The 13,591-nt window shown below is 33.9% G+C and overlaps 1 protein-coding gene across 1 annotated transcript in view; it reads left to right on the top strand.

Moving 5' to 3' along the window:
• Window positions 1-13,390, top strand: part of LOC148953478 (uncharacterized) — a 30,279-nt gene extending 16,889 nt beyond the window's left edge. Inside the window, exons 4-8 of the mRNA XM_089087973.1 lie at window positions 486-646; window positions 3,225-3,496; window positions 5,582-5,711; window positions 7,576-7,681; window positions 13,109-13,390. Coding sequence (XP_088944099.1) covers window positions 486-646; window positions 3,225-3,496; window positions 5,582-5,711; window positions 7,576-7,679 — 667 coding nt within the window. The 3' untranslated portion in view covers window positions 7,680-7,681; window positions 13,109-13,390. The remainder of the gene's footprint in view (window positions 1-485; window positions 647-3,224; window positions 3,497-5,581; window positions 5,712-7,575; window positions 7,682-13,108) is intronic.
• The last annotated feature ends 201 nt before the right edge of the window (window positions 13,391-13,591 follow it).

The following is a 13,591-nucleotide window of genomic DNA, read 5'->3' as shown; positions in this document are numbered from 1 at the left end:
ATCCTTCATGGGGAGTATGGGGATGACCTGGATTATTTTCTGAGTAATAACCAAAGTTTGAAGAATTTAAGGAATAGTTGTTATTGTGGGGATGCACCACGGCTCCCGAGTATGTTGAAGTTCTCTTCTAGGGAGCTAATTATTGTGGTGGAAAATTTTATAGGGAATTTCTTAGAGGCAAAGAAGATGTAATTTCAGTTTGTTGAGTGCTATTGTTTGACATGTTCAATTATGCAGCCCAGAATTGTGATAAATTCAATAAACTGTTGTTCTAAACTTGATCTTAAAATAAACAAAAAGACTAAAAAAGCAAATGTTTTAAGGTGCCTCTCAAACACTGAACACAATAGCAAGTTTTCCCGATCAGGCTGATTTAGGAGCAGTATTTCCTCCCCATACAGAGTTGTCAACTGTAACTAAAAGCATAGTTAAAACATTGCCCGTTGAAAAACAGCCAACAAATATGTTTATAATATTTTTCTTAGGTTTAAGGAGCAGTATAACATTTGTCAAGATAGAGATGACTGTGCATCCAATCCTTGTGATGATGCTGGAGACATCACAGCAACGTGTACTGACAAAGTTGGCTACTTCGAATGTTCATGCTCAGATGATTATATTTTTTCAACAAATGTGGGATGTGTTCGTAAGTCTTATTGATTTTGAAATCAACATAAGTGTGCCAATATTTTGATATTTGGCCACTAAACTGTATGTTTGTTATATTATTTAGGGTAAATTAAGAAAAACTGAGCAATATACAATGCTCTAGAGCTATTGAAAAAAAAGATAAGATTCGTAGGTCATGTTTTAGGAACGGAAGATAACATATTGCCAAAGACCCTTTTTGGTCATAGATCTGGGGCAAAGCGAATAGCAGGTCGTCCCCGAATGAGGTGGACACAGGTAATAATGAAACTTTTAAATGGAATTTAAGCGTCATGGGAGGAAGAAGAGAGTGCATTTGTAAATATGCTTGTATAAAAGAGAAGCACATGCAGTCGTGTAGGCCTCGTGTGTCTTGGGGTCGCAAGTAGTTTTTGGGGTAGTAGCAGTAACATATTAGAAATTTTCAAAAATTCGGGTAAAGGGCACACAAGCTCGAATTCAAAATAAGCATAAAAATGACAATTCTACGTCAGTAGTTTTCTTTAGAATTATGGCTAGTGTAATAAGGTAGCAACAGCAACCAGAGGTGTCACTACCTAAAATGTTAGGTGGGGGGGGGCATTAGTCAATTGATCTTACCAACCAACTGTTCATTTTTGCAGACTGATTTGGGTAATATTTTTATTAAGATTAATTTTTTTTTTGCCGCTGCAGACTGATCTTCTTTCATTGATTTTACGTCATGTATTTCCCTTAGCTCATTTACTTAATAAAAAAAGAACAAACATTTTTTGCTAAATCACGAATCAGATTTTTTACTGAGTATCTGAAAACACTGGGGGCGTCTCCCTCCCTCCTCCTCCAATACGTGACAGCCCTTGGTGGCGCCCACCGTTAGTAGCTCCATTTTAAGTAGACCCTGTTAAAAGAAAACATTTTAGATAGCATTAGTTTATTCATGCTAATTCCTTTGAGAACTACGGCTATTATATAGCCAAGGCACCCTGCAAACAGTTTCTTTGCGTCTATTTAATGAATTTTCGCCCTAGCATTTCAACAGTGTTGACAATCAGAATTACTAGAAGACAATTATGAAAACTGGATTAGCCGGGGTGTAGTCATTTGATTTTACCAGCCGGCTGTTCATTTTTACAGAATGATTTAGGTAATATTTCTATTAAAACTACTTTATTTTTTTGCCGCTGCAGACTGATCTTCTTTCATTGATTTTACATCATGTATTTCCCTCAGCTCATTTACCTAATAAACAAGAGCAAATATGTTTTCTAAATCTTGACTCAGGTTTTTTACTGAGTATCTGAAAACATTGGGGGCGTCTCCCTCCCTCCCCCTCCAATACATAACACACCCTGGTGACACCCACTTTTAGTAGCTCCATTTTAAGTAGGCCCTGTTAAAAGAAAACATTTTAGAAAACATTAGTGTGTTTATGCTAATTCCTTTTAAAGCTACAGCTATTACATATCAAGGGCACCTTGCAATCTGTTTCTTTGTGTCTTTTTAATGAATTTTTGCCCTAGGAGTCTAACAGTGTCGATAATTAGAATTACTAGAAGATAATTCTGAAAACAGGATTAGCCTTCAGCTTCTTGGTTTGAGTTGGCCCACTTAAAAGAAAAAAAAATTGTGAAATTGTTGATATGTTTGTGGTAATTCCTTTGAAACAAATGCGGCTAGTACATAACCATTCACTCTTATGAACACTTGCTTTCATCCTTTCTTTTTAAATATTAAAATTTTTGCTTTTGGATATCAACAGTATTGACAATTTATATGGTTTGAAACTGTAAACTTAAAACCAGAAGAGGCTTTAGCTGCTTTATTTTGAGTAGACCGCTTACAGAATTTCCTTTCTGTTTCAAATTAAGAAGTTTTCATAATAAAGCCTTTCAGCATTTTGACTATGGGGCAATCTAGCATCCTAAGAAAAGTTTATTTCTGTATTTCAAGGAAAATAGCCACCTTGAATACTCAACCATGCTCACATCTGATATCGCTTATATAGCAGCCTTATATGAAGTTGGCCTGATAGATTAATATACTTTTTCGAAAAGTTGGCACTTTAAAAATTATTTATATAATAGATAGTATTTTTTTACTATTTTAACAAAGCAAATACTGATGAATAGTAAAACTTCTTATAGAATCAATATAAAAAAATTCCGACATGTATCCACTCTTAGCACTGATGAATAATAAATGATAGTAAATTTTTTACTTTTAAAAAAAAAAGATGTTCGTTCTAAAATTCAATATTTTTAAATTTCAAGTTATTTTTAGATGCAAGCTTTAAATCACAAGCAGTCTTAGGAGTTCTATTTTGAGCAGACGGGATCAAGAAATTGTTCTTTAGTAGTATTCTGATTTCAATGCAATCCATTTTTAAGTTGACAAAATCTTAGGTTTGCGCACACGGGGGGCTCAGGGCTGCCCTAAAGGAAATCCTAAATTTACTCATGGCACATTTTATTCAAACTGCCAAATAATTAATTATTATATTCCCTCCGACGAATATTTCCATGCAAGTGACCCGGCTTTACCTGCCTGCCCCAACAGCGTAAAGAGCCATCAGTCTCAAGCTTCTTTTCCTTAAGGTGATCCAAGGTCAGACAATCCATGCAGTTCAAGTCCTTGCGATGAAGTTACCAGTGAATGTGTCTTAGCTTTGAACATTGAAGGATATGAGTGCAAGTGTAACTACCCGTTTGTCAGACGTTCAAATGGCAAATGCAGCAGAATTATGGAGGGCAAGGAAAAAGTCTTTAACATCACAATTCCTCTATCTGGAAATATAAAATGGTCTTCGGAGTTAGCAGATCGAAATTCCCTCTCATTTTTAAAGCTTAAACAGGATGCAAATAAATTCGTAAGTGTATTTTCTCCTAGTCTTTCTCCGAATATTGTATTCTGCTCTAGTTTTAGGCGGTACAAATTCAGATAAAAATAAATTCTTGTATGTAAGTGACTGGATTACAATTTCAATTTTTTATCAGTTAATAAACGAATTCATACATATCATACATAAAATTTTGCTGCAGCGATGACAATGGTCTAGTATGGTTCTGAAATTTGGGCACTCCTAATGACGGATGAGGATTTGTTATATATTTTTAGCTAACCATATTTCAACCAAAAACCTGCAATGAATGTTGCTCTACCCCGCTTTCAAGGGTTGTAATGAGAGAAAAGTTGAGATGGCTAGGACACGTTCTGCGGGTGAAGCATACAGATGGCAAAATGTTGTTCTTTTTGGTCCATCATCTAAGGTCAAATGAAAAGCAGGTCTCCTATTGAACGGAGTAAGAATAGGGTTTAAAGGGAAATCGGAACTTCTTGGGAGGGTGTAAATGATTTGAATAAATTAGGACGGAGAAGCGTATGTGTTGCTGTGCTGGCCTCAAGTGGTTTGGTGCTGTAGTGAGTTGTTCGTAATAGTAGCAGTAATCATATTTCGATTGTATTCGTTAAAAGACAAAATTCTTCAGATAACTTACTGTCATAAGATTTATAGAAATGTAATATTTGGAAGATTTAATATTGTTGTGAAAGAAATCTAGATTTCGTTCTTTTTAAAGTAACGAAGAGATGAGATTTAAGTATTTTCAGCATGTTCATGAACTTAGGTGTAATGTATGCAATATTTGAATTATTTCCTTGCAAGAGTTAAGATAAGACGAAACTATATTTTCGAAAAATCTCTTATAAACAAACACTTTAAAACTTGCGTTTATCAAATAATATAGTTAAAAAAACAAAACAAATTTTAAATAGTAAATCTAAAATATCAAAAATACATTTGAAATAGGTCTGAATGTCAAAATGTGTTTTCACGTTGTATCAAAAATACATTTGAAATAGGTCTTAATGTCAAAATGTGTTTTTGCGTTGTTTTCATGGCCTTTCAAGTAAAAACTCAAACATTGTTGAGAACAAAAATCTGTGCAGAAGAATATATCCAGATAATGATAAAGAAACAATAATCAAGGATATTCAGAATCAAAATCAGTCCAAATAAAAATAAGAAAATTAAAAAAAAAAATTCAAAGGTTACTAAAAAAACTTATTATACACTGACAAATGGTTCATAGGTCAAATATATTAAAAGCATATAATAAATCAGTAATAAGTGACAAAATGCATCAATTGTCAAAGATAAAATCAAACTGAAAACAAGGAATCAACTGGAGTTAGAAGGAGACGGAAGTGATTTAAGGTAAATTTAAGTGTTACTACTGGAGAAAAATGACGGCATAAAACACTGTAAAAAGTCTTTTATATGCGTTGCTGTTAGGGCTCTGAAGTGATGTTTCCTTTCATTTCCTTTCATACCAAAACAGCAAGTTTTTTGTTGTTTATTGACAAATTAATAGTAAATCTACCAATGAATGTCAGAAAAATTATTTCTATCTGTTCATCGGTGGATTTACTTTACAGCTTGTCCGTCCTAGCTGAGGCGTTATTGCACTAGACTTGAATTCCTCTGTCTGTAAGGAAAAGGGTTACAGTCCTTGTGTTCAGAATGAGGGTCAGGGATGTGACTCTGTAAACTTAGCCAGAAATCTGGGGAAGGTAAAACGGAAGTGTCTGCGAAAGTAAAGGATGACTTGCCTCCATCCTACCCTTGGATTTCCTGGCTGAAGGATCATAAACCGGATATCAAAACCACTGGTAGAGACTGTTATGTCTAATGCCATATCCTTCTTCGCTTTTTTGTCTATTACTTGCCAAGTAGAAATTATGGCTTAGCAGTGAATTATATTCTAAAATATTCGGCTGTTTTGCGTAATGCCCCTTTTTGAAAAGTGGTCCAAAAATAGTTTACTGATAAAAGAAAAGTATAACCTAAAGTAATTTATTCAAATTGGGTCAGTTAAATTTGGTCCCTTAATCTTGAACGTTACTTTTAATGAATTGATTTAGTGGAATTATTTATTTCTTATTATATTTTTAGATTAAAGTCCTTTTCAAAGACGCTGTTGGTCAAATTCAAGGCTTCTCTAAAAGTGAAACCGGAAGATTTAAAAACAGATTTTCGCCATTTAAAAGAAGGCAAAGATCATACGAAACAGAGGTCCTTGTTGGTAAGTATTCCAACTTGTTTGAAGAGAAAAAAAATATCATCTTTTTCTTTCTAAATTCTTTCTGTTAAAGCTTTATTCCAACATTAATATTATGGAAAGAAGAACACGTTAATTAGTATGAATACTGCATGTTAATTTACCAGAGGTTACTTGAACACCAGGAACATATATGGATCTTCTTTCCAAACCATACTAAGATGATTGAACATCTTGTTTCCAGTGGTATATTCACCATATCCTGTAGAAAAATATAATTTGGGACCTAAGTGGCTATGATCCAAAAAGGGATTAAGTGACTGGTTTTGGAATTGATGCAAAAACTAGCAAACAAAATAAAATAAATTCAATGTTCTGGTTATAAGAGAATCCATTCGCATAGCCCTTATGGAAATAAGGGCCATTGTTTAAACACATTTGAAGCTCAATTTAAACTTAATTAAGCATTATTTAAACTTGAATTATACAAGAAGCTACTTGTTTATTAAAATTTAGTTTCGGGATTATTTAGGTTGATTTTTTTTTTTTTTTTTTATTTTTTTTTTTTTTTTTCTTTAGCTGAACATTTTTAAATAAATTGGATCCAAGTGCAAGGAGACTGTTGTTTCTTGGTTTTAATAATAAATACGTTTGTTATAATAAATAATTTCTTGGTTTGTAATAATAAATAATAAATGCCTAAATATATAACCTAAAGTAGTTCCTTAAGTTGACGTACAATTTGCCTACAAACCTTTTAAGGAAAAAATAAATAAAATTGTCAAGCGTTTAGGGAACATATGTGTTAAGCAAAAAACTGTTATCATAAATACTAGTTCATCAACCCTTCCCCACGCATAAATACACACACACACACACATACACACTGATTACAAAATACATACTGATGCTCGTTGATTATGGGGCTTTATTTAAGGATCATGTGGCTTCAATTTCAATTTTTTGCTCAATGAATTTTTATAAGTTCAGTAACTACGGTACAAAACTGAACTACACCTGAGCCAAATAGGAAATGATTGGAAAATATACAGAAAATATAAAAATGACATAGACTAAATATATAAGCAAAAGGAGTTCCTTAAACTGAAGGACAATTCCCAAATTAATTGTGGCGTACAAAAGCTAATGGATATAAAGTTAATTGAAAATTGACTATAAATCGATTATGTCGTTCTTTAAATCCTACATCTACCATTATACAACCCAAAAATCATCACAAAAAAATGTTACAGAAATACACGCGGTTGGGTATGTGGAGCAAAACAAAGTCATAAAAACAGCCAGCTATCCCCTTCCCCAGAAAAGATCCTGAATTTGCCTCTTACGGTCAAAAAACACAGGTGCTAGTACATAGGCTTAAAATTAACTTTATATAAAAGCATATAAAAATGAATGAAATAAAGAAAAATTAGACCATGTTCGGGAAACTGAAAGATTAACAATCGAAAAAGCTATTTAATTACGAATCGGCGGTTAGAGATTCAAATTTGGGGACAATGGCCACCTTAGACTTTGCAAAAATAAACTTCTTTATTTTCTAATTTAAAAGAGAAATGAAAACAAATGAAATATTCCCACCACCTAACTTTGAAAATAACTTTGTTTCATTTTCATTTAAAAACCAGAAACACCCCCCCCTTTGGATTTTTTAAGATACTTTTATTGTATTACAGGGCCATCCATCTCTATACAATATCTACTTTAAAGTAAAATTACATAACTCCCTTTAATTCAGTCTTTTATTTACCGCGGCAGTTGTTGTTAACTCTAGTGATAAATCTTCATAAAAGAATATTTTGGTCTGATAGATCATGAATCGCAAAAAAATTCTCAGATCTGTAATAAAATTGCCCTTCGTTCTTTCCAGAGTTGCAAACTGTTGAACAAACTGAGTGTGATGATTGTCGTGACGCTCTTCGTTGTGCTGGAAACGAGTCATCAAAAAATTGCACCAAATCTTCCAATTTGTGAAGGTAGTATTTTTTTAATCCATTTTTATAGGAAAACTCCTCAAAATAAATTATACACATATATGATTTGAAGGCATATATCTGGCTGGTTCTTTGACGTCTCTCCAAATTCAGATTTCTGATTGTGAGGTGGTATATTTTGTAATTTCAAGATGAAAAAATTTTCCAGAAAAAAAAGCTAAATCTCAGGTAACAAAGCAAGGCTCGGTCCAAAATTTCCATCTTTAACTGAGATATATCTAACTTTTTGGGCCGAATTTTCCTTATAAGCGGGATTAAAGAAAATAATTTTAGACTCCACTGATTTTTCTTCAATAATTTTGAGTTAGACGAAAAAAATAATGTTAAAAAGCTTTGAAGCCTAAAACAGTATTGACCAGAGAAAAAATTGAAAACTAATACTTAAAATTATTTAATATTATATCTACTTCATCTACCACAACAAACTTGACACAGCGTTAAGATACCTGAAACAGACGACTCTTCTTAATTCCACTCTCAAAGTAGTTTCTGGTTTGGTGGAGCTTGAACGCTTTCAAAGATTTTAAGGCATCATAAAAATCTTCCTTTAGAAACAAATTTCAACCCTTTCATATTGCCTTTTGTAATTGATTACAGTCGTTAAGATCTTAAGAGGAACAGCAAAAAAAAAATTTTTGTCACGTTTTAGCAACTACGCCAAAAACGACCAATATTAAGCCCAGTCCCTATGGAAAGATGCACTTTTAGTTTACTATCTACATAACTAAAAGAATAGCTAAAGTCCCTAAAGAAGTTGAATATAGGAGCTGCATGCAGCTTTTTTCTCTTTTCTGCAAAGTTTTTTGCTCGTATTTGATGGGTAGGCTTGACGCAGCACCGGATATAACCTCTGCAACTCAAAAATTTGTATCCTCGTTCTTCAAACTTTCTTAGTTTCGTACCGGTGTGATCTAAAGGGGTTTTGTCTACTTGTCCTGCCAAAATTTTCCTACCACCTCACACTTTATCTAGCAAAGCTATTCTAGAAATACCAGCTTCTTCTGGAAATTCACAAGAATGGAGCCAAAAAGTAAAGTTAATTAAAATAAAGTAATGAGTAAAAAAGTAAAGGACAATGCAAAAAAGTAAAATTCAGACAAAAGCAAAAAGTAACTTCGCCGATCTAGTTTATCTAGCAGAGCTCTTCTAAAATTACTAGCTTCAACCGTCTGAAGAGACTACCTAGCTTATCTTAATTGCTCTTCGTGATACACATTGTAGATGAGATTGGACCTTGTCAGTCACACAGAATTATGTTGTTTTTTTTTTGCTATGATTTGTGCTTAAGATTACACACTTAAATGCTTTCTTTAAAGAAAAATGACTAGCTAACATGAGCTTTGATAAAAAGGAACCAAGAGGGCAATGACCCTCCCTCCTGCTCTCGAAAGCAAGCAGATAGGTAATTTATACAATACCAAGTGTAGCTGCATAAGTATCAAAAGAAGGAAGTTAAAAATAATCTTTTTTAACTGCTATAAAAACAAAGGCCCTGAAAGTATATGTCCTTCTCACTTAGAATTTTATTTTATTTTTGGCTGCCTTTGTTTTGGATTAAATAAAAAAAAAAAGTTTTTTTTTAACTGAAAGTAAGGAGCGACATTAAAACTTAAAACGAACAGAAATTATTCCGTATATGAAAGGGGCTGTCCCCTCCTCAATACCTCGCTCTTTACACTAAAGTTTTTTAATTGTTTTAAAAAATAAAGTTGTGTGCCAGATTCAAACTTTAGCGTAAAGAGCGAGATATTGAGGAGGAGACAGCCCCTTTCATATACGGAATAATTATTGTTTGTTTTAAGTCTTAATGTCGTTCTTTACTTTGAGCTAAAAAAACTTGTTTTTTTTTAATTTAATTTCTGAACGTTTTTCAACTAACACAGCTTTGAAATTTGCTCACCGTATATGAACAACTAAAATAAAATTCGCCGATTCATTTTCCTTTTTTTGGCTAAATGGCTTTCTCAAAATTTGGTTCTGACGTAACTTACGAATTAACTTACGTAACGAATTTCTATATTCGTATGTTTTATTACGTATATTAGGGAGTTTGCCCCCTATTCGATACCTTGCTCTTTACGCTAAAGCTCAAATTTAGTTCGAATCACAAACCCCTGAATCACAAAGGCCGGTTAATTAAAAAGGCCGGCTCTTTTGAAAGTACTAAAAAAAATTAGCGAAAAGGGCGAGGTATTGACTAGGGGGCGAATCCCCTCATTTACGTAATAATTTCTGTTTGTTTTAAGTTTTAATGTTGCTGTTTACTTTCAGTTGAAAAAACAAGTTTTTTTAATTTAATTTCTGATCGTTTTTAAACAATGCTGAAAAATCTGGGAAATCCCTTCCCCCAAGGAAACATCCTCCATGGAAGGATCCTCCCCCGTACCCCCCTCCTCCGACCCCCCCCATCAGGAAAAATCCCTCCTAAAACGTCTTTATACTTCCCATTAACCAAAACTATATGTAAACAATGGGCAAAGTTCATAACTTCCAGCCCTTCCCCCGGGAACTCTGGGGGATTAAGTTATCCTGAAAGACATATTTATTAGATTTTCGACTATGTGTAACAAAATGGCTATCTCAAAATTTTGATTGGGTGACTTTGGAAAAAAAATGAGCGTGGGAGGAGGCCAAGTTGCCCTCCGATTTTTTTGGTCACTTAAAAAGGGCACTAGAAGTTTTAATTTCCGTTCAAATGAGCCTCTTACGATATTCCAGGGCTTCTAGATCGATACGATCACCCTTGGAAAAAAAAAACATACACATCCGTGATCTTTATTCACACAACGAAATTCCACATTTTTGCATATAGGAGCTAGAAACCTCTAAAGTAGGGTTCTCTGATACGCTGAATCTTATGGTGTCATTTTCATTACATTTTTGTGACCTTTGAGGGGTGTTTCCCCCTTTATTCGAAAATAAGGCAATTTTTATCAGGCACTTAACTTTTGATGGGTAAGACTAAACTTGATGAACTTATATATTTGAAATCAGCATAAAAATCTGGTTCTTCTGATGTATCTATTGGTGTCAAAATTCCGTTTTTTAGAGTTTCGGTTACTATTGAGCCGGGTCGCTCCTTACTTACAGTTCGTTACCACGAACTGCTTGACCTATCTTCTATGATTTTTTAATCTTAAACAGAGCCAAAAAGTGGCGATTTTTTCATTTCGTAATTGTCAAATTCACCAACTTGTCTTAAAAAACTGTAACGCAAAAGCAATGTTTAGCCTACTAAACGCTATATCAAACTGTATGTTTCGCTAGTTTTAATAGACTATACAGCTGTTTTGACAAAAGAATACTAAAAAGTTTTAAGTTTTGCATAAAACTGTTTACTTTAGAAAAATTACTATGTGATTCTAGGATTTTGCCAATTGTAGGCAAATGAAGATTCTATTTTCTTCTTTTCTAGCACTTTTGCTAGCATATTTTTCTATTCTTTTTTTAGTCTTTGATTGACCATACGAGGAAAATCTTCTACCACATTCTTTAGATGGATTTTAAAGACGCACAGGACAAGCTAATCGATCTTAAACAGGCATGCTTCAGACCAGGCAGGGTATTCCTAGAACAGATACTCATGATCTGGCATATTCAATATTCAGCCACTGCTCATTGCTTTCATTAATTTGAATATTGTTTGTGGCTCCATAATCAGCGAAGAATTATAAAAAATGATGGCTGAAAAATTCAGCACCATAAACCCTAATACTCCAAGGCAATCCCATGGACACCAAGACCTTCGTCTGTTTTCTTGGCGATCTGTTTTCACACCAGATGGCAGAGCTCGAAAATTATACCAGCACACAAAGAAAAAGCTTGCGAGTTTTATTTTAACCTGACTTGAAGCTGACTTTATCAAACAGAAATACTAGACATAAATTTATATACAAAAGAGACAGAGAGGCAACTAGTTTTGTCTCCTTTGACCAGTCTCTTTTTCCAGTTTAAAAGAATTTCTATGGGCGAGATTGGGGACTCTAGCAAAAATAAAATTCAGAATCAAAGCTGCATCTGCTTTAGCTGAAAAGCTATTCGGTCGTGAGCCTTGGCCACTCAAGACAGAAGAGACAAGAAACGTTTAATCACGGTTGCCATCGTTATGGGCTCCGAATTAAGAGGTAGTCTGCAATTCCCAATTGTAGCTAACATAGTGACGAGTCTGAAGAGCTATTCTTTTTCATCGAAAGACGTAACCTTGGGCTTCTCGGCCACACATCACGCCGGTCCAAAGATATGGTTCATCAAGAGTATCTCATTAGTCATCCAGCGCGCTCCTGGAGATGACAACCAAGACGACAGAAAATAAACCATTGTACAAAGTTAAAAGAGGACCTGGAACCAAGGATTGGTTTCCAATGACTTGTTTAGGGATGGGACAAAAAAGGATGAAGATCACAGGGGAAGTTGCATCCGACAAATCGAAGCCTTACTCAGGTGTGACTCCAAAGTCCATCGGTGCCGGGATGGACAGTTTATCGTCTGGCTCCCGCTAAAAGCAAAAGTAAATTAATGCTTCTGTTCCCTGTTTAGCTTCATTTCATCAAGCAACTGACACGTTGATTCGACAACCTATGTGCCAGTAATTGCCATGGAGAATTTTGATCCTTCTATAATAGCTGTACGTATACACATAAAGGGCCAATACGTATGGGGAGGGAACATCTCCCCCCTTCCAATTTTTTGTGCACTTGGTAAAAAAAAATGAGTTGGTGAAATCCTGACTTGAACCACCACAAATTTTCTGACTCCGTCATATTTTTCTTTGATTAAATAAGTACCTCGAAAATACTGACTTCTCGTCTACAAAAATCTCGATTTTAGTCGGTAAACCCAGCAGTTTTACTAACTCCTGCCATGATTTTACAGATAGTGCCATAATTTTCCATTTGATTGAATAAAAAGCACAAAAATAGTGACATGACACACATCAGAATCTCAATCTCGGTCGTTAAATTCAGCGGTTTTACTGAATCGTGCACATATTTTACGTATCGTTTTCACAACGGATATTAAGATAAATACCGATAAAAAATAGTTAGTAGAAATGACCAGCCAGTCGATAAAATTCCTTGCCTCCCTCCCAAACATTTTGGCTACTAACGACCCTTTTCACAGATAATAATAATAACCACAATAATAACAACTTATTGAAACCATCCATACATACCAAATCCAAAAAGTGGAGTGCAAGAATAGAAAAACAAATTTAAGAAAAAAAAATTTATTGTGTAAAACAGATTTATGTTGTGAATTTTTGACATTATTCATAGACTGTATTCTTATTAAAGTTCTATTTCAAGTTGCGGTCCTACTTCTCTATTTTTTTTAAACCATAATCTATCTATTTTTTTAAACCATAAGTTTACTGACAATTTCCTTGGCTGATTCGGTTTTATTTTACAGGGGAGCAAAAATTGTGGTAAATTATATCACCACAACAGAATGAAAATGGATTTTTGGATTACTCAATTTAAGAAGAGAGCCATCTATTATCTCAATTGTTTCAAAAGAACTTCAGTTTTCTTAGAAATGACAGTCTGATATTTAAAAATGAAAAGTGCTTTGGATATCCACAATTTGGGACTTTTTTAGTGCTTTTCAAGCATTTAAAGTGTGTCTGTATGTTTGTATTTATGTTTATTTATTAGGGATCTTTTTACCTCAGTAAAATTAAACACAGATCACCTACCATTTTTAGCCCTTCACTACGCCACAGCATTAATACCTAATTTAGATGTATTTGGTCTTCTATTCGATTATTTTAGTCAGATTGTAAATAGAAACACAACTCAAGTGTCTTTCATTATTCAGGAAGTAAAAAGTGAAGGCAATGTCTCCTTGTTCCTTTGCAAATGTTTTACAGGATAAAAACTTAGTGACTTCAAA

The sequence above is a fragment of the Artemia sp. Qi Xiang Cuo genome, chromosome 4, assembly GCF_049724085.1.
Source record: "Artemia sp. Qi Xiang Cuo chromosome 4, ASM4972408v1, whole genome shotgun sequence".
NCBI lineage: Eukaryota > Metazoa > Arthropoda > Branchiopoda > Anostraca > Artemiidae > Artemia > Artemia sp. Qi Xiang Cuo.
The sequence above is the reverse complement of the archived record's forward strand: the minus strand, read 5'-3'. Positions and strand labels throughout refer to the sequence as shown.